The 21108-nt window shown below is 37.1% G+C and overlaps 1 protein-coding gene across 2 annotated transcripts in view; it reads right to left on the bottom strand.

Moving 5' to 3' along the window:
• Nucleotides 1-21108, bottom strand: part of COL12A1 (collagen type XII alpha 1 chain) — a 108833-nt gene that overhangs the window by 71617 nt on the left and 16108 nt on the right. For both annotated transcript variants that reach the window (XM_058566765.1, XM_058566764.1), the window contains exons 8-14: nucleotides 20348-20521; nucleotides 18013-18303; nucleotides 17206-17808; nucleotides 15810-16082; nucleotides 12762-13034; nucleotides 10864-11136; nucleotides 2246-2518 (exon numbers count right to left, since the gene is read on the bottom strand). In XM_058566765.1, coding sequence (XP_058422748.1) covers nucleotides 2246-2518; nucleotides 10864-11136; nucleotides 12762-13034; nucleotides 15810-16082; nucleotides 17206-17808; nucleotides 18013-18303; nucleotides 20348-20521 — 2160 coding nt within the window. The remainder of the gene's footprint in view (nucleotides 1-2245; nucleotides 2519-10863; nucleotides 11137-12761; nucleotides 13035-15809; nucleotides 16083-17205; nucleotides 17809-18012; nucleotides 18304-20347; nucleotides 20522-21108) is intronic.

The raw sequence follows: 21108 nt of genomic DNA, 5'->3' as shown, positions 1-21108 counted from the left end.
TATTCCCAAATTTAAATACGTTAATAACAGTCAAATGTTGTAACTCATATCTTGAAAGGCTTCAAGAATCTCAATTATATTTCTGCCTTTTAATTAACTCTTTAAAATAAAAGAATTGAAGTTAAACAAGGTACAACATATCTCACCCTAGTTTTAATGGAAAACTTTCCATTTTAGGGAGAAAAAAAAAAAATCCTTGTTGGCTTCCCATAAGTAAAAAGCAAGATTTTTCACTTCATTGACAGGTATGCCACATGCTATAAAATGCTGTAACACTCGCATTGGAAGTTCTTTTCATGTTTTAGTAACTTTCACTAGATGCTCTCTAACACCCACTGTACCTCTGCTAAACCAGCTGCCATAAATTGGAGAGCCAATTGAAAGTTTCCCATCTGCTGGCTTTCCAGCCACAATTCATGGTTTTCATGGTATCAATAGTCTGCATACCATGTCTCTGAGTCTCAGGTGAAAGCAATCGTGAAAATATTTCCAAAATGTCCCTGTGGAAGTTTATAAGAAATTCTAAGAACATAACCTAGTGACTCCGCCCAGTTATCCACACTTGAGGATTCATCCACCACTAAATACCACGTCTGACTCAGAGTTCTCAAAGTACTTTCTACACGGCGTTACCTTCCACAAAGAGAGCAAAGGAAAGCACAACAAACCAGCAGCAGAGCAAGAAAAGATTAACTAAAATTGCTCATGGAACGTCCCTTTCTCCTCCTTGGCCAGAAAATCATCCAATTCCTCCACTTCTTTCTAGTAAAAAGAAATGCAAGAATACCCCCATTTTTTCCTCTTTTCCTAAAATCCTCCCAAAACAAAAGGAATAAACTTTTCTCCTATAAATTCTTAGAAATGCCCATGCTTAACAAAAGCCTTTTTAGAAAAGAGAATTAAGAAATGTTGACACAACAAATGTTGGAGAGGATGTGGAGAAACAGGAACCCTCATACACAGCTGGTGGGAATGCAAACTGGTGCAGCCTCTATGGAAAACGGTACGGAGATTCCTCAAAGAATTAAAAATAGAGGTGCCCTATGATCCAGCCATCCCACTACTGGGAATCTATCCAATGAACCTGAAATCAACAATCCAAAGAGGCTTATGCACCCCTATGTTCATTGCAGCATTATTCACTATAGCCAAGAAGTGGAAGCAACCTAAGTGTCCCTCAACTGATGATTGGATTAAGAAAATACTTATCAGCCATAAAATACTACTCAGCCATAAAAAAAGACAAAACCATCCCATTTGCAACAACATGGATGGGCCTGGAGGGTATTATGTTAAGTGAAATAAGCCAGAAAGAGAAAGACAAACACTGTATGATCTCACTCATATGTGGAATATAAACCAACACATGGACAGAAAAAACTGTATTGTAGTTACCAGGGGCAATGGGGGTGGGGGGTGGGCACAAGGGGTGAAGGGAGACATATATATGGTGATGGACAAACAAAAATGTACAACCCAAAATTTCACAATGTTAAAAACTATTAAAATATCAATACAAAAAAAAAAAAAAAAAGAAATGTTGACACATCTTTCACCAGCCAGCTGATAATAAAGGATGATAGGTCATTTAAAATTATTCACCAAAAAAAAAAGAATATTAATGAGATTAAGGTAAATCTGAGCCACCAGAAAACTGAGTGGACTTTTGATTTAACCTTACCAAATACAGTAGGAATAAAGGAAAGAATCTAGGATGAGTTCTGGGTGTATAATAACCACAGTCTCAATAGACACCCCCCTTCCTCAGCCAGCTCTAAGCGGCTGGGCACCATGCTTTGTGCTTTGCACATTGTTATTCCATTTAATCTTCATGACAACTCTGACAGACTGCATTCTACTGAGTAGAAAACTGATGCTCAAAGAAGGTGAAGTGGCTTGCCCAGGGTCACACAGCTATAAATATGCCTGAATTCTCTTTGTATCCAGGGCTCCTGATCTTTTTACTAGTTGAGTTTCTTATCTAGTTGATCATTCCATCAGAAAAAAAAAAGAGAGAGAGACAAATACCGGTAGTTGGAAGGCAGTCAATATTTCAAAATTTGACATAATTTTTAGACATTAAATGAGCCTAAATTTAAACCACATTCTTTAAAGGTCCTAATTTTTCAGTCCTCATTTATCACATAGAGAAAAAAAATACAAGCGGTTGAATTTCATGTCACTTGAGCTGATAGCTATTAGGTAGCACCAACACACACCCAAACACACTCGTGATGTTACCTACATTCAGTCATGGCTTCTCCAGTCAGAGGTTCTCCTTCTCCGCTGCTGTAAGTTGCAAATATCGAAATTTTGTATTTAGTCTCCGGCTGCAGATTTTGTATTACAGTGTGAATTGCATCTTCAGGAAGATTTTTCTCTCCAGCCTCAACATCATCATAAAGCGATTTCCAGGAGACCCTGTAACCACGAACCATTCCTGGGGCAGATGTCCAATACGCCCCAATTGACGTGTCAGTGATATCTTTAGTAATTAAATCCTGAGGAGAACCACGTTCTAGAATAGAAATTAAACAGGAATCATTGTTTAATGTCTACTAGATATGTAAATATTCCTTCATCCTGGTAAGCAACCTAATTTGCTGAACTCACTCAATTTGTCTAAAGTTGTCCATTTCTTCTTTCTGAGCTGTCTGTCCTGTTCTGTCAGCAGAACAGATTGATAGAACAGAACTTTAGAATGATATCTGATTCCTGCCTATCACCCTGCCCCCATATGTCCAGTCAGACTGTAAGGTCTTTCAGGACAAGGATGACATCCAAATATGAAGGAGTATGTGGCTAAAAAATTTTTTTCTAAAAGAAAAAATGCATCTAAATCCCAAAATTTTACCACACTTCAGTCTGCCTCATGACATAGCACATTGTTCACAAAGATCTTTATTTCTTTACCATCTTCTTTTCCTCTCTGATCTAATTTAAACAAGCTCAATTTCAATCTACGATTTACAATAACTTCAACAATCTCATATCACTTGCAAATCTTAATTCCAACAATCATTTTCTGGTGGAAACTCTATTCATCCATGCAGTTAAAAAAGTAGAAGTGCAAACTTTCAATATAGCTTAACCCTAATGAAAGTGAAGACCACCAATTCTTCTTGAGAACTTAAAAGCAATTAGTCATCAAAATAAAACACATCACTTATTCTAGCTAATCGAAAATGTCTGCTACCAAATTTTGGCTCTTTCATTCAAAAAAATGCAACCCAAATGGAAAATATGGAAACCCCAACTTAATAGGAGGCACAGATGTCTTCCAATAAAACCCTCACTTTCCATAATTTAAATGTAAGATAAATATGCAGGTCCCTTTATATTGGCTACCTCTGCTAGGGTTTACACCACAGTATGACATAAATATAAAACTATCTGCTTCTAGAGAACACAATCTACCAGCAATTTTGTATATTCAAGCAAATGCTGTAACAAAAATTATGAAGGCTAATATTTTACTCGAATCGAAGAGTTAAAATGAATATCTTAAAAATACTCATAATTAAACAAATTTTAGCACAAAATGTAAAGATAATAAATGAAAAAGAAATCTGGGTGGACAAAAACTTATCATATATGGTAGAATTTAGAGGGAAAAATAAATAAAATAGGAGCTGGGCATCCTACCAGACCCCAAGTCCAAACGGAAAATTCTAGCTCCATTATAAATAACTTTGCCAACAAGATGTCTCATCTCTGGAGAGAAATCAGTTACATACTTCGCTGCAACCAAGAATACTTATTTGTGAGAACATAATGATTTTTTTCCCTCAGTACTTGAGGCTAATTCTCATTTGAAGGTCTTCTTGAACTGTATTTGCTACTTAAATGGCCACATATCTTTATATTTTTTTCTACTTATAGGAATATAAACAAACTATTTCTTTGGTTTGGTTTGGTTTGGTTGTTGTTTTTCGGTTTTTTATTTTGTTTTGATAACTGATATCCCAGTAACTGGTCTCTAAGTCTTAAATGCAGCACACGTATCCTTTGCTTGATACACACCCTTTTTCCATGTCCTCTTCTCCTACATTTCCTAAATTGCAGTTAGGAAAAGCTATTGGGAAATAATTGTACTTGATAGTGACTTTGAATTTAAATGAGCTAAGAACTGCATTAATGACATTCCAAAAAAGTATAAGACAAAGTTAGCTAGAATGTGGGAATTATCTTCCAAATTTACAATTTACAAACAATAATTTCAGCTTCTAGTTTTAAAAAAGGTTGCTCTTTGCAGCCTGTTTTCCTCCTGACTTTCTACAGCACTGAATGTGACATTGTTTATTTCCATAACAACAGACATCAATCTCACAAACACAGGCTAATGATTTCACTATGAGAAAATAATAGGAAGAGAATTGTGGTTGAAGCACAAATACATTCACAAAGACACTTCGGGGCTACAAACGAAAAGAGCCTAAATCACTCGACATGTATTCCCATGGATTTTAATCAACTATTTTAACACTCTCAAGATCTGTAAAACTAGAATAAAATACTAGTAAAATTGCAATAAAGACCTTTGCAATGTTTATCAACGTTCTGAAAAGAATCCCTAAAAGTACTTTTTAAGTTACAAATGAAATATTAACTAAAAAATACTCCTGAGTTCTAATTAATGGCATGACAACACTAATTCAAGTGAACACTAAGTTCTCAAATATAAAAAAAAAATCCTCAAAAAATTAGTTTCTGCCTGTGGCACATAAAGGCATTATTTGCCTTTATGCCTATGTTGCTGGCTTTGCAACATTCCACGTTAGTGACAAAGAAACATGGGATCCAAAGAAAGAAGAAAAGCACCTCAATCCAGAAGCCAAGATTGAAAAAATAAACTGCTTCAGTGGGCTTCTTATACGTCAGTCAGTCAGTCTGATAAGAATATTCCTAAATATGAAATTTATACAGTTGTCAAACGCATCGATAAACTTTTTTTAACTTTCAAAAAAGTAGGAGGGTTGGGTATTCTAGCTGTCGCATTAAACCCAAGAATTTCGAGAATATGATGTACTCGTGACAAGTAAATTTTATCAGACCCATAACCCTTGAAGTTTTCAAAAATGGAATCTTGGCTTGGCCAAATATTAGGTTACCAAAAATTGAAGCAATTGGATTACACCCTGTGACATAATTGGCAGGCTGCCAAGTGGCCAAGCTGATCTTGGAATCACTGTGCAACCAGCCGAGCGGGCCACTCGCAGGCAATGTCACCCCTGGGACCTGGGGCCCTCAGCAGCAAAATAACTGTACTGGGCCAGATCGGATACACAGAACCACCTGAAGAGCCAAAGAGTAGGCCTTGCCCAAATCAGCTAAATTGGAATATCTGGAGACAGGCCTAAGTGCTGAGGCTTTCCAAAGTCTTCTATCTCTCCTCTGTGATTCTAATTCGTCTCTAATTCTTTATTCTTTTCTCATTTCTTTCTTTTCCTTTCATTCTGCTGCTCCCCCCTAAAGCTTAGAGAGGCATTTATTTGGAAGGTGTGCTTGGTCAGTGTAGGAAGAAACTCGCACACTTGCTTTCACTCTGAAAAGGGGTTCCTTCAAAATAAAGACAGGTGTGGTGACAGCAAAACTGGTCAAAATTGTTAGACACTGTGATGCTGTGAGAGACTGCTGAAAGGCGTCTTTACCGTGTGGGTCTATGGCCACTCACGACAGTCACCCTGTAGGCAGTGAATGAGCTCAAAGCTGATCCTCAGAGAACTGAGAAGTTGACTGAAGCTCTCATTGCATCCTTCCCATCCCAGGACACATGCAGGATGTTCCCTGCCCTCTCCTCCCCTCCATCCTGTCTCGAAAAGAAAAGGCTCTCAACACATGCTTCTTATTCAATAGTCTTCACATTTTCCTGTCAATGAGTTCAATCCAAGTGTTACCTAGCCAGGCATTTGTTTTGGCTTAATATACTGAACTGTAGATTTTTGTCCTCAATCTACGGAACTTCAGACATCAATAACAACAAGAAGAGATTATTTGGCTTGATTTGGTTAGATTGGGTTTGGGAAAGAGTCTCTTTTTAGAGTTCCTGGGAGGGAAGAGAAAAGAGAGGAAAAAGAAAGGAAAGGTGTCAGAAGACCAGGAAAGAGTACTGCTCCCCAAGAGGGGAGGCCTGGAAATGGCGGCAGTGAGCAGAAACCAATTCCAGGAGACTTTCTGCCCCCTTGTGGCTAACCTTCCCCAAACCTGGATCCCTTCTGCTCTCGCAAAGGCTCTCTCCCTCCGGGAGTTCCTCCTCTCCCTCTGCCCCAAGACTTACAAATGGATATTTTATGTTTTGGTTTGTTCAGGTTTTTTACCCAAGTGACATTGTTTTCAATAATATTTAATGGTTTTCTACTGTTCTGGACAATATGCCTGTGCCTCGTACATCACTTTTATCTCTGGTAGTAGAATTTCTGGCGATCATTTCAAATGAGTCATCTTCCATAAGGATGGCCTGCCTTCATCTTTATTCCTTTGATTCCTTCTCGATAGCTTTCCCATCCACCCTATTCTCCCAATATAGTACCAGTATAGGCATAAGGAATAACAATGCTTTACTGTCACAAATTTAAACATACATTTCCAAAAATTCATCAGTTTTTGAAATTCTGATACCCAGCATTTCTGCTCTGATTATAAAACATATTCACATACATTCACAAGGCATTTTTCTTGTGCCTGCTTCAGTGCATCTCTGTGCTGCTGCTGTGGGAAGTAACGCAGACAGGTGCATTTCTCACGATATGAACATCCACAAGGGGTTGATTTGTACTTTTTTCCACATATGAGGCCAAAAAATGAATGGCTCGTTTAAGTGACTTTCCTACATTTCCTTAGTCCTTTTCCATTTGCTTTCTTAAAAGCAAATCAGCATCCAATTCAAATATAATTATAACACAAATTAGCCAATGATGATAACTGAAGAATTAATCATAATAAAATGAAACTGCATTTCATCTTATAGATTGTTCCAGCCAGCTTTCACTGAGTTTCACATACCACTTTCAAAAATAGAAGTTAAATTGAAAATGTAATGTAGACTCTCTCCTAAATCAATTTGTCTTTTCTGTTAGAGCTCAACTCCCAAGTCATCCAACTTTCCACAGCAGAGCACAGAAGACCTTTTGGACAACGTCCATGTGGAAACACCCTTGATTTATAACCAATGAATTAGAGCCACCATTCCAAAGGACAAAGGTCACTATTGATAAGTTAACTTAATTACTTTAAACAATATATACTTCTTAAAAACCTCTTAACAATTAGAATCACCCTTCAACCTCAAAGCCTCTGTGCGATTTCTTCCATTACTGTTACCTCTCCAATTTGATTTAGATTTTCTCTGATGAGCGATTAATTTGAAGAAAAGGAAAAAGGAAATACTGTTTGGTGATTGTGGTAAAGTTCCCTGAAAACATCAGAGTTGTTATACCCAGAATGTACAATTTTTCAAATTATGAGACAGCAGTAAATCTAGGAAAACACAGAGGCCTTGTTTCGTCCATCCTGGAGAGGCCCCCTGTTACTCAACACCATGCAGAAGAATTCCTGTGATGTGCTAAAAACCTCATTGTAACCAAATGTCAGCTGAGTTAGCTCGATTTGATGGACAGGAAGCCATTTGTGTCTAGGACACTGGCAGGTTGCTATAGCAACTGAAACAAAGGAAATTCTGAAAAGTCATCTTTCCATAGCCAAAAAACAAAACTCAAAAACAAAGAGAATTGTATTATTTCCAAACTGAAATTTGCATTCATTTGTGGTAAATCTCTGAATAAAAATGGGCATTATTCATTTTGAGGTTTATAAGAGCAGGTTTTCCTCTCTCTGAACACTAACAGTGACAACTACAAGTTCCATCAAGGCTTACAGTGCATTTACACGTAAAGCAGTGCTTTAGGAATTCATCAGATCTACTTTCACAACAGCAGGAGAGAACAACAATGTAAATCAAACGTAATGGTTTGTGCTCAGATTCGTCTCAAGTTTGGATCTGAAATAGTAATAAACTCTGCCCCTGTGATTCTATTTCATACAGTCCTAGAGCCAACCATGAACTTCCCCGGTGCCAAGGCTAATAAATCTCTTTTCCAGGGACAAGGGAATTTTCTGATTATTGGCTGCATTTCAAGAAAGCACTAGGAAACAGATTTAAGTTAGGGATGCTTGTAGACCACACTAAATATTTTTTTTTAATTCTTTTTGTATTGAATAGAATGCACTTCCAGCAATCTATAAAATTTGCAACCTACAGAACACTCTTGCTGGCTGAGCCATGTGCCTCTGGATGGAAGAAACATTCCTTCAAGGTCTGCTCTTACCACCTCCTCTCCCAAGAGAAAAACCGATTAGAAAAACAGCAGCCCTCAAAAGCACTTGCCTGGCTCCATTTCTGGGCTTTCCATTCCCTGCATTTACCATCATATCCTATTCCTGTATATGGTATGTGAATTTGGCTAGGTTAATATAATAAAATGAAATGGAATAACCAGGGTCAAAAATCTTCTATTATTTTAATTTAGTCACAACTATCCTTTCACATTTTTGTCAAGTTTACCACACATAATGCAATGGAATAAATATGTTAATAAAATCAGGCTGGCAGTATTTTATGTAATCCTTCACTGTAGTAAAGAGCTTTGGTGTAAATGAAAAAAACTTTTATTATTACAATTTAGTTATGAATTAACTATATTTTAAAAGTAAACTTGCAAATCATCTAGCTTTCCTCCTTCTCAGGAAATGGGAAACAGTAATTTTTAAAATTTATTTCACTACCAGTGTATCTCACTTAGAGATAATTTCTGATCAAATAAGTGTCCACACACACTCCCACCTGCACCAAGTTGGTAGATTTTCTATACCACTTGTGCAAAGGTATAAAATTATAAACAATTTAGCTATACACCTGGCCTAGAAAAATCACAGCCCAATAGAATGTGTTTGCTGTTAAATTAAAATGTGAATTTTGTTTTCTAAAGATTATTAATACATTATTATTAGCAAAAATGCCTTAACATTTAGAATCAAAAAGATTTTGACTGAGTATGAATATATTTTTCAAAGTAAGAAAATGCAGAATATCAGAAGGTTAAAAGATATAAGCAGAAGTAAAACTATTAAATTATTTCCAAGATATTCCTTACATGGGAGAAATTTTCACAAATAGAAAAAATCTACAGCTATTCTGTAAAAAATAAAAGCTCAAAAGTTAGTCCTTAAAAAAATCCTATGAACAATCTATATTGAAAGCCTGTAGAGAGCACAGGAGAAAGAGAACTCCAAAAGGTCCAAAGAAAAGGACAGACTTCTCAGAAGGTCAGGCTGTTGCTCCAGATATGAAGATCATGTGCTTACAGTTTTTGATTCCGTCTCTGTAAGTAAGGCAACTTCTGTTTCTACTTTTTATTATTTTCAAAACTTTAGTGTAGCCAATCAATATCTCTGAAATACTTACAAAAGCTATATTTTTAGACATCAGTTCTAAAGTTAATGTTATTTCCTCCTGATGAATTTTATATACATATAGTATTCTACAGTTCCCAAAGAGTTTCACTTATGTTCTCCCATTCGATCTCCGAAGTAAGTCTGGGTGGAAGGGGGAACAATGATCATTCCCTCTTTATAGGTGGGTAAACTGAGGCTCAGAGGGGTTAGGGATTATTTCAAGGTCACATGGCTAAGTAGCCAAACCAGGACTCTTCAAGTAATCAGTACTTTACACACTGGTATTAATCTTTCGTTTAAATCCTCTTCTAAAAATAAAATTTATGAACTATTGGAATTAAACTCTTGATCACCATTAGAGACAGAATTTTGATTAGAATATTTTTTATGGGTTTTTAATTCTTGACTAAGTCTTGAAATTTTAATCAAAACTGCCTATTGTAGAATTTGTCCCTCCTAATTACAACATCTACGATCCTCCAAACTTCTGGATCCACCAAATTTGATGGATACTTTGCGTAATATCACCGTGATTTCACATCACAAAAGATACTTCAGCTTCGTTTTCTTCCTGTAATCATTGTAAATCAGTCATATAAAGCTAGTGATAACAGAGGGAAGCTATGCCTGATTTCTCAGTTAGGCCCCCAACTATGGTACTGACTCATCATTGTAACCATCCACTACAATCCCTTCTCATTGTGGTTAAGTTAAATTTGTATTTTCTCTCTCTTACAGGACTTACTTTACAGTTGTGGTGAGTTAAATCCAAGCTGCCATTATATTTCAAAAGATCCTGAGAAATATGAAGCCCTCTGACAATTAACTCTAGACAACCAAGGAAACAGGTCTGGTCTGAATGGTTCTTACTAAATCCTGCGTTGACTTGGAACTTCTAACACAGAACTGAATTTTAGAGTTCATTTAGAAAACAAACAGAAACTTAAGAGTCTCTTACTTCTCAAGCTACTATGAATGCTTTTACGCATGGCGAGTGAAAAGAGACGGAGAGTCAGAAAAGGGTTCCTGTCTGCTCCTAGGTGAGGGGAGCAGCTGCATTACGCTGGGCAACCCAAACCCCCTCCATCCATAGATGCTTCCCAAGGTCGCCTCCCACTCGAACGTCACACACTTATTCTCTGTTTAACGAACCCCCGGCCTCACAGACACATTTCTATGCCCTTATGATGCACTCAGCTCCCCAACACACTTCTTAATCAAGTCTAATTTTCTCAGTTGCTTACATTCTACATCTCTAAATAAGAAGCAGTTTTATGGTTATTTTTCAATACAAAATCCTTTTAAGAAAAAGTATCGCACATTTCTAGATTTCATTCTCTGAAAACATGTTAAGCTTCCTAAATGCAATCACAAACAGGGTCAGGAATTTCTACAAAATATGACAGTAATTACCTTCAAGCGTTGTTCCTTCTCCGAAAAGGGCATCTCCAGCACCAGATGCGTACAAGGCCATCACAGATAAGGCATACTGTGTCCCTTCTTTTAATCCGCTCAGCACGGTACTGGTTGTATCTCCCTTCACAGTCACCTCCTGAGTTTCCCCTCCTGCCCCTGGGGTGTATGTGACGAGGTACTGTTTCACTTTTCCTGGTGCCCCACTCCAAGATAACTTCATGGTTGATGTCGTAGGGTCAGAAACTCTTAAGTCTCTTGGGTTCCCTCTAACTTCATTCAAAACAACGACAACATTAAAACTCATTATTTAAGAAAATGACTTGAGAGACACTTTGTTGCTTTATATATATATATATGCGTGTTACATCAAATTTATATCCTGAGTGAGATTATGGCCTTTGTAACTGCTGACTAGCCAACAGAGTTTAAGCATTTCTACACCAGGCCTCACATGTTAGTAGAAACACAGCAAGAGACACCCACTTCCTCTTCTGTGTTTACACAGGTTAAAACCTTTTATGTTAGAATCTTTCATGTCAGAAACTACAATGTTTCCTCTAAAAGTGGAACAAAGCACTATAAACTGTATATGCTTTGATTAGTATGATGACGTAGATTTTAACTCCTCTAAGAAATCTTCATTAGAAAGGGTTTATTGGCATAATGCTATGAACATCTCAATGTAATGGCCAGGAAATACACTGATGTGATAAAAATGATAAATGATAAAAATCATGCTGTCCCTAGAAAAAGACGAAGAGAGGAAACAGCCCAAGAGAGGCCAAGCCTTGGGTACAACTCCGGGGCTGCCCATCCCTTTGCAGCTCTGATTTCACGACTTTTTTGGGAGGGTTGCCACGTGGTCTCTGCATGGTCTAGAGGCACCCAATCTACCACATTCTCCCTGGGCACACAACAGCCAGCCACTTTACTCCAGAAAACAGACAGATCAGGAGTCAGTGGGTCTTTTTACAGTGCCCAGCAAGAGCCCTAGATCTTCAACTAGAAAAAGAAAAGAGAAGTACTGACTTCCCAAAAAAAGAGGGGAAAAAAGCAGGTGGAAAGAGGAGTCTTGAAGGAAGGCTGGTTAGCCAGGCTGCACCGGGAAGGAAGCAGTGACACTGGCTGAGCTGGAATGGAAATTCCTCGCGAGTGTCTGCACGCGGGCAATAGAGCCCACAAACCCAGATTCACCACTCATTAACAACAAGACTCCCAGCTATTATTTAGTTTCCTTAGCCTTGATTTCCTTGTAAAACTAATAACAACTTCGTAGACTCTACCCAGGGATTAAATGAGATGATATATAAAAAGCTCTTTGCACAGAACCTGACACAATAGGCACTCAATAACTGTTCATTATTGTTAATATGTTGCTATTATTATTATTATTATTATTAAAAACTTCAAAGATAGAGAGTAAAATGAAAATTATGAATGCCTTAACGTTTCTCAATGAAATAACATTAAATATTAATAATTTGCAACAAATATCAGAATTTATCCTGGAAGCCTAAACATCCTATTTAAATAAAAACAGGTTACTATTTAAAAATCTTCCTGAAGAAGTAATATATAATCTGTTTCAATGGCACATAGCAATCTGATTTTTAATCCCTAGTCATCTTTCAATTTATATTAGCATATTTAATAATATTACTTTTAAAAGAATAATTAGACCACATCATAGCATTCAAGTTCCACTGACACAAATAAATGCTGTCATGAGTTAAGTCAAAAATTTGACTAACTCAAGTCTAAAGGACTACACTTCACGATACTCAGATAATTGAGACAAAGTGTCTCATGGCTTATAGGATCTGGACAGTTGTCCAAAGCTTCCCCTGCGGTCCAAGATCTTGGTTGTTACCACATGGTCAGCATATTTCCTCTACCTTCTTCAGTGGCTGCATTTCCAGTCAACGGAGAGCCAGGTCCCGAGAAATATTCAGGAATTACAGATACTTCATATTTTGTGTCTGGAGTCAGATTCTCCAGCGTTCTCCTCCTCTGATTGGCTGGGGTGGTAACTTCTTTGCTTTCTCCACCAGCAACTGGTTTGTATATAATTCGATATCTTAAAACTCTCCCTGGAGCTTGAGTCCAGGTAATTTTAAAGCTATCTGTAGTCTCATCTGTCACCTTTAGGTTTCGAGGTGCTCCTTTTACTGAAAAAAAAAGTTGACTAATTTTATATGAGAAATACAAAACTAGCTTTTTAAGACATTATAGCATTTCTCCAAACAAATCCATGAGCAGTTTTTGGACCAACATCCTGGTTACTGCATTCATTTAGCCAGATATTAACTAGATTCCAAAACAACAAATACTTGACCATAGCCAGAAAAAGAATAAGTACTGTTAACTTTTTAGTCAAATAAAAAGGTATATAATAGTAAACTTTTAAAATTATAAATACTCTATTAAATGGTAAATTCATATTGACATAAAACTCAAGAAAAAAAAACAATTCATTTTTTCAAATATAAGTAACTAAGGCTTTCACTCTTACTAGATTTTCCCAGAGAAGTAGGAAAGTAATGCCTAACACCCAGGTCTACCATTTTCCCACCTGAACCAACTGTCTTATCCAGTCAGGCCCAGAACTGACTTTTTTATCTGTACAATCATTTGACTTAGAGAATATTTTTTTGGACCATACATGTGCTGGACCAAACACACTATAGGCACTTACTGAATGCTAGTTGACCTCAAATCTTGAGGTCAAATTGCAAAGCGGGTAACATCCATAGATTCACAGTCTTAAATGAAATTTTCGTTAAGCCCAAATGAGAACATCATTTGGCTTTGAAGTTGGTAAACATGTTTAAATGACCTATTTGCTTAAGGGGAAAACTGTCCATATGCACAACCCATTCAGGAAGGATGAACTAAAGGTTATTATCTTCTCAATCCACAGGGGTGAAACCACAGTGCAATACGCCTGTATGCACCTCATGTACAATTAGAAGTTTACCTAAATATCCAACACATGAATAGATCACTCCAGTGAGAAAGGAATGGTGTCTCTCAAGAAAAGAAAGAAATGGTAGTTGGCAGATTTGTATCCATGATTCATTTTATATGGCAAGGAAAAAGACTAAATTAGTCAGAACAAATGAGGCAGATAAACCGATGGCCTTGAATACTGGCTCTGAAGCTTAATAGATGCGTAATTTTGAACCTCAGATTACCCAACAGTAAAAATGCAACTACTTATATGATTATGGAAGTGGTTAAATCTGATAATCCATGGGAAACAATTATCATAGTACCTGACACACTGCAGAAGCTCCATAATTATTAGTTTAAGGAAGCTATTGAATCAGAAACTTCCTTATTGACTAAAGAAAGCTTAAGTCTCAGATTTCACTACAGACAATAGAATTGGAAAGGCATTCCCAAATTCTATTGTGGTATCCCAATGACCAAAAACTAGAGGTATATGAATGCAGTTGTCTCTACCCAAACACCCTTTAGATTAAATCTCTTCTTGAGACATACCCCATCCCCATCCCAAAGTGCTGAAGAAAAAAGGCCAGGCTTATCAAGCAGCAACATGGGCATTACAGAGAAATCACCAGAAAATCAGAAACATCTAAGTATGGATTTCTACGCTATACAATCACAAAAATCCTAAGACAAGAAGACACCTTCAGCCATTTAGCTTATTTGCTGTCCTTCAGGTAGAAATATACCTAAACCACGCACAACAGAAGAAAATCAACCTTATTTGAAAGGTCTTTCAGGAAAAAAAAGGCTCTCCAGCTTTCATCAGCAAGGTGTGCCAACCTGTGCCTTCTCTGCCAGCAAATACTTCCTTGTCACTATCTTACATTCCTCATGCCACTGTTTCAGCCTCTTCTCCTATCCCCAGTAAAGACAGAGAAGGACAATTGACATCTCTTGCAATATTCACTATATTTATCTTAAAGAGTAATTGTCTGGTCTTAGTCTTCTCCTAACCAGGTTCATCAGTACCCTTTAAATGTCAAATGTAGTGAAATACATCAGAAAGTATTCAATTCTATCCAGTAAAGAGGACACATCTAAACAAATACTGCCTAAAATATTTCATAAAATTTGTACATCCATGTTCTTAGCAGGATTATTTACAATAGCTAAAAGGTGGAAGCAATTCAAGTGTCCCTCCATGGGTGAATGGATAAACAAATGTGGTATACATGCACAATGGAATATCATTTAGCCATAAAAAGAAAGGAAATTCTGACACATGCTACAACACGGAAGAACCTTGAGAACATTATGCTAAGTGAAATAAGCCAGTCACAAAAGGACAAATACTGTATGATTCCACTCATATGAGGTACATGGGGTAGTCAAATTCATAGAAACAACAGAATGGTGGTTGTCAGGGGCTGGGGAAAGCAGGGAATGGAGAGTTAGTGTTTAATGGGTACAGAGTTTCAGTTTTGCAAGATGAAAAAAGTTCTGGAGATGGATGTGGTGATGGTAGCATAACAATATGAATGTATGAAATGCTACTGAAATGTACACTTTAAAATGGTTAAAATGGTAAATTTTATGTTACATATATTTTACCACAATTTTAAAAAAGAAAAAAAATTGGTAGTATATATTTGCCATCATATCCATAGATAAAGTAAGGCAGTTTCAGAATTGTTTGAACATGACCCTGTTGAAACGTGAGACAGAAAATGCTAGATAAGCAATATTTCAAGAGTTAATTCCTGTTCTCTATGTCTGCTAACCTCAAAGTTATCAAAACAAATCTAAAATTTTTTACTTAAAAGTTTTTTCTCTTTTTAAAAAGATTTATGAATAATTATCATTTAAAGATGCTAAATCTTACAAAGGCATTCACAATTCTAAACTATAAAGCAGATGGTTATGTCAAAGGGTAACTGTGTTCTATGATAAACGGCTAGTTTCTGGACACAGCGGCAGAAGCCCCATCACACCTTCTTCAGTGGTCTCCTCTCCAGCTATGTGGATGCTGAAGCCATCCTCGTACTCCGCAGTCACGTTGACCAAGTACAGGGTCTCTGGCTTCAGGTTGCTGAGAACGACACTGCTGCTTGACGCTGGCTCCACCACCGTGACCTCAGCATCCCCAGTAGCTTCCTTGTAGGTGATGTGATATGAAAAAACATTTTCTCCAGCAGGAGACCAGCTGGTTTTGAAACTGTAAGAAGTCACCTCAGAAAAAGTGAGATCCTTTGGCGGCACATAAGCTATTAAAAAAAAAAAAAAGAAGGACATAGTTTAAAATTTTTAAATCTATAAAGCAAAAATGGAACTAATGACTACACATTCTGAAATGGCTTATGTTCGTTTGGGAGAGTGATCACTGAAACCAATGTACTGAGTAAATATTCCACACGTGATTATGGAGAGAAGGCCTCTCACTTACTGCCCTACAAGGAAGTCCTGATCATTTGTCTTGACCATTTAATACTAAGTTATGTTGTATAAATCACTAATTAAAATTGGTTTGACTTTTGAGCTTTTTAAGACAAAGCAGTAGTGGAATGGTCCTGCCCACAATCAGGATTTTAAACAGTAACAGACCTAAAATGAACCATCAAAATGTTTCCACTCATCCCTGGCAATCAGATATTAACCTTTGGTGGTAGACAGATATTTCAAAGTAATAACTAAGGAATTTTTCCTCAAAAAATAATATTTATCACACTAAAATATAGGAAGAGACAATGTTTAAGGCACACTGCCTGTCCTTAGGGGACATACAATCAAATTGGAGAGATACGAGAGTGTGAAGTTATTAACAAAATGAAGCAGTACATATGAAAGCCAAATGACTGAAAGTAATGTCTTATAGCACTTGAACAATTAAAGAAGGCTTGATGAAAGAGATGAGACATGTAACTCGATGCTGAAAAACAGAATTAGAACAAATGAAACAAAGAGGGATAGGGAATTCCAAATATAAGGAATAATGCCAAAAATGGTACAGGTAAGGGAATGCATAGTAGAATTCAAAGGTCCAAGACTATGTCCTAGTCATTTTTATTCAAAGGACCTGGCTCAGCATCCAGCACATAGTAGACACTCAATTAATGGTTGTTGAATTGGATATGACAAATAGGTGTGATAAAGCTGGTTCCTAGCCCTGCTTGAGAATCTAGGATCAGAAACATCTTATACTATAAAGCAAAAACATTTGGGAGAAAGTCATATCTCAGAGTTAAATAAACTAAGTTTAATAGTTTTCAGTAACATAAGTAAGTTCCTTTTTCCTGCATATAAATAGAACTAAAGAAGCATACTATCCACAATTTTAGAACTAAAACTGCTTTGTTCGTAGAGATAACTTACTCTACAAAGTCTACAAACCTTTTTTCTTTATAGCTGCCAATTCTTGCTCAATTCTAAGGCAGATAGACTGTGTGAGTTCAAAAGATATCCTCTGAAAAGCATCAAAATCTTCCACTGTGAACACATGAGTCTCAGCAGGAGGAGAAGCAATAGCTTCTAACTCTGAGCGAACGGCATCTTTCACACCCACCGCAAAGATGTCCACATCCGAATTCCTTAGTTTTATAGCAGGATCTCTGAAAGCATCTGAAGATTTCCCGTCAGTGATAAGAATCATGACCTTTGGTACATTGCTCCTTGAACCCTTGCTAGGCACAAATATTTTCTCTCTGACATAAGTCATTGCTTTCCCAGTGTTTGTAGATCCTCCTCTGTAGGGGAAGGTGTTTATTGCTTCAATTATATCATCAACTTTGGTGAATTTTTTCAAAGTGAACTCAGTATGAGGATCCCGGCTGTACTGGACAAGACTTATCTGTACCCTATTTGGTGAAATCTCAAAACTTTTTACAAGAACTTCCAAAAAGGCTCTAACTTTAACAAAGTTTGCAATCCCAATGCTATAGGAACCATCAACCAAAAACACAATGTCAGCTTTTATATCCACACCACGTGAGCATTCTGTAAAAAGAAAGAAAATCCATTAAAGTTCAACAAATATGAATTAATCATTAAAATACAGCTATGTGGTTTTCTTAGTAAGCATGCTCCTTTAAAAGAAAACTATTGCACATATTTTGTTTAAAACTAAATCTGAACCAGTAAGGCATACTGTCAAATGGACCTTCACATATTCCAAACCCAATGATACATCTATTAACTTACCCACTTGAACTTTCATTGGCTGAGTCTTCTCCATTATTGACACAGGTTCACTGGACGTCAGGCCCTTCAAGGCGAAAACACTGATCTGGTATTCTGTATCTGCTGAGAGATCACGAACACTGAGTGTGGTCGTCTGAGGCCCCACACTCAGAGCATGCTGTCGGCTTCCAGTGGTCATTGGTGTAAGGAGGATTTTATAGCCAGTCACTGAGCTAGGAGACGGATTCCAGCTTAATTTAATGTATTTTGATGAGACTTCCATGGCAATCAAATTTGAAGGAGGTTCAATAACTAAAAAGTAACAAGAAGAACAGTGAGCAAGTACAGTGAGATACAACCCTATTAATTAGGTCTTCAGATTTGAAGCTTCAATTCTCCTTACTCAAATTAATCATGAATGCATCGGGAAGAGTTGTCCAACCCCAACCTCCCACTTCCACCTGGACCCATCAAACCAAAAGAGACTCGGTGCCTGATTTTTAGTCAGGGAGCTGAGGAGTTTAGGGGAAAAGAATGTCTTTGGAAGAAATTAATGTAGGACATCTGATGCCTAATTCTTCCCTGGGACCAAAATCTCCATTCTGGTTTTGGTATTTTACTCATTGCCTTTATTCTCAGGTACCAAAGTAGGCACTTGATAAATATTTGTTAAATCAATGACTTACTCAATTTTTGAGAAAGCTTTTCTCTTTTAATAATACCGTAAGAATAAAAATGTAGTCTTTAAAAGACACTCAATAATATGCCAAGAATTATAAAGAATTCAGCAGTTCCAAAATGACAGATTCTTATAATTTTAACAATTTTATTCCCGCTTATTTCAAGGTAAGAAAAAAAGTTCAACTATGTTTATAATGCCACCAAAGAGATGTGAAGCAATGGTTTACAATGTGCATATTGACAAGCAAATATTGAAATCTAAAAAATTTCTATCCTTACTCAATGTAGAACATAGTCATGTACTCAATAGATAATAAATTATTTCAAGATACTTCAGGCCAAATCTTCAAAATTTTACATTTTTCAATGGAATCAATTTCCCAGAAAATATAGTTCTAATTTTTTATGTCAGCCTGCAAGAAGTGGATGAGAAAACAAGTCCAAGTTTACTCATCGTTGCTCAAAAAGGCAATCAGACGCAGTGCATAAAAATGATGCCTACAGAAGTAAGAAGCAGTGAAAGGGAAGCAAGAGAGGTGCCAGCTGGAAGTCTGGCCAAACCTTTGAGTGATTCGGAGACAGTACAGGGCACAGAAGTCGCAGCGAATGCCAGCCAGAGAGAGCAGGCGTGAAGGACCGTGTGAGCACGTGCAGTGCAGCCCCGCGCCACACACAGGGGGAGTCCACACGGAGGCAGAACGAGAGCCCGGCCTGTCCTCAAATATCACCCCAGTGAAGATGAGGGAGAATCAGAATGTTTTAGAAGATTGAGTAAAGAGAGGTTAACCAGAGAAAAGTGGGGCAGGGGATGGATTTTGTAATAATACAAAGCAAAAAAGTCAGACATCAGGCAGTAAAACAAAGAAAAAGATTCAGAGCCCATGAAGTAATGAGAAGGAGTTCTGAGACAGAGTCGGGGCCAGTGAACGTTGCCAAGCGCTTGGGGTTTGGAGATGGAAGAGTGCATGTGGTGGAAGATGTAGCTTGCATAACTTCTCCTGACCACTCGTCAGTTCTCAGACCAAGAGGAGAATGGTCACGGAAGTTGTGACTTGTTAATGCCCCAAAAGATGCTTATGAAATGTCTCCTGAAACGTCTTTTCTTTCTCTCACGTATTTAGAAGCAATAACTGATTAAAAAATGGGAAAATTTTCCAGAAGTGGGAGGATCAAATTGACTGATTTTGAAATATTCTTAAAAGCTTTGAAAACATTATTCGGAGTATGATGATGGAAAACCCTTTCCTTTGCCATTTAATAGTGTTGTTAGTTTAAGTTGTAGAATTCTAAAATAAACATTCCCCAGACTGCCAACATTTAAATCAGAGTATAAGATAATTAAAGCAAGTACCTGAATAGCATAATTATGGACCCTCAACCTGCATAAAATGGTCTTAGAGAAAAACAGCAAGTAAAACTTGTCCAAAAAAGTTTTTTAAGAACTTTACAATGATGTAAATATTTTATTTAATGTTCCAGTGGGGAAGAAAAAACAATACAAATGAAATCAACAAGCTGAGTTACTGAAAAATAATACAAATGGAGCATAAAATTGGAGAATCAGCGGAGGGTATGTTTGAGTCAATGTGCCTACTCCTAAGATACCTGTAAAGCTGTAAATGCTATCAAATAATGGAAAAAGCTAACACATGGGAACACTCAACAATTCATTTACCTTCTTCTCCACTAACCAATTCACCAAGTTGTTCATCAACACCTGAGCACACCTGGGAGATGATCTCATTCTGAATATCCACAATTGCATCAAAGTTGGCCACGTTGAAAACATGATTTAGTGAAGGTGTGGAGGCAATTTGTTTGAGTTCTTTTGCATCTGCAGCTTTAATGCCTTAAAAAAAAAGGACAAGGATATATTGAAAAGGGAAAGATGCTAAATTGGGGAAGTTCTTTGCTTTCTTAGTCTTTCACAAGTGAAGACATTTTTAAATCCTTATTCAGTCATAAATCGGAATTGCTTTGCTTCATAACGAATGTGCAACTGTTCAAATGACAAAGGCATTTTATAATTTCACATAAAGTGGCCAGCCAAAGAGGAAAACGAATGGTTAGTAAAACAGAGTGGGCTCTCATCCCAACCATGCCATCATTTGTCTCTGCCATCTGTAAAGATAATACTTTTTTCTTCCAGAGTCCTGAATGAGCCAGAGCCCTCTGAATTCTTCAAGTATTAGATAATATAGGAAACACATAAAAAACACTTAATGATAATACAAGGAGGATCTTTATTAGAATCATTGGCCCAGCATTCTTTGAAAAGTAGAGGGCTGGCAAAGAATGTGAATACCACCTCACTTAATGCACACTCGAAGGGAGTTACATGAGAGAAATAGATAAGCGAAATTTTTACTCGAAGATTTGGCTCAACAATGCACTATAAATGCAGAAAACACTTCTATAGCATCCTTCCCTGAGGAA

This window comes from Diceros bicornis, chromosome 23 (assembly GCF_020826845.1).
Source record: "Diceros bicornis minor isolate mBicDic1 chromosome 23, mDicBic1.mat.cur, whole genome shotgun sequence".
NCBI classification, from domain to species: domain Eukaryota; kingdom Metazoa; phylum Chordata; class Mammalia; order Perissodactyla; family Rhinocerotidae; genus Diceros; species Diceros bicornis.
The sequence above is the reverse complement of the archived record's forward strand: the minus strand, read 5'-3'. Positions and strand labels throughout refer to the sequence as shown.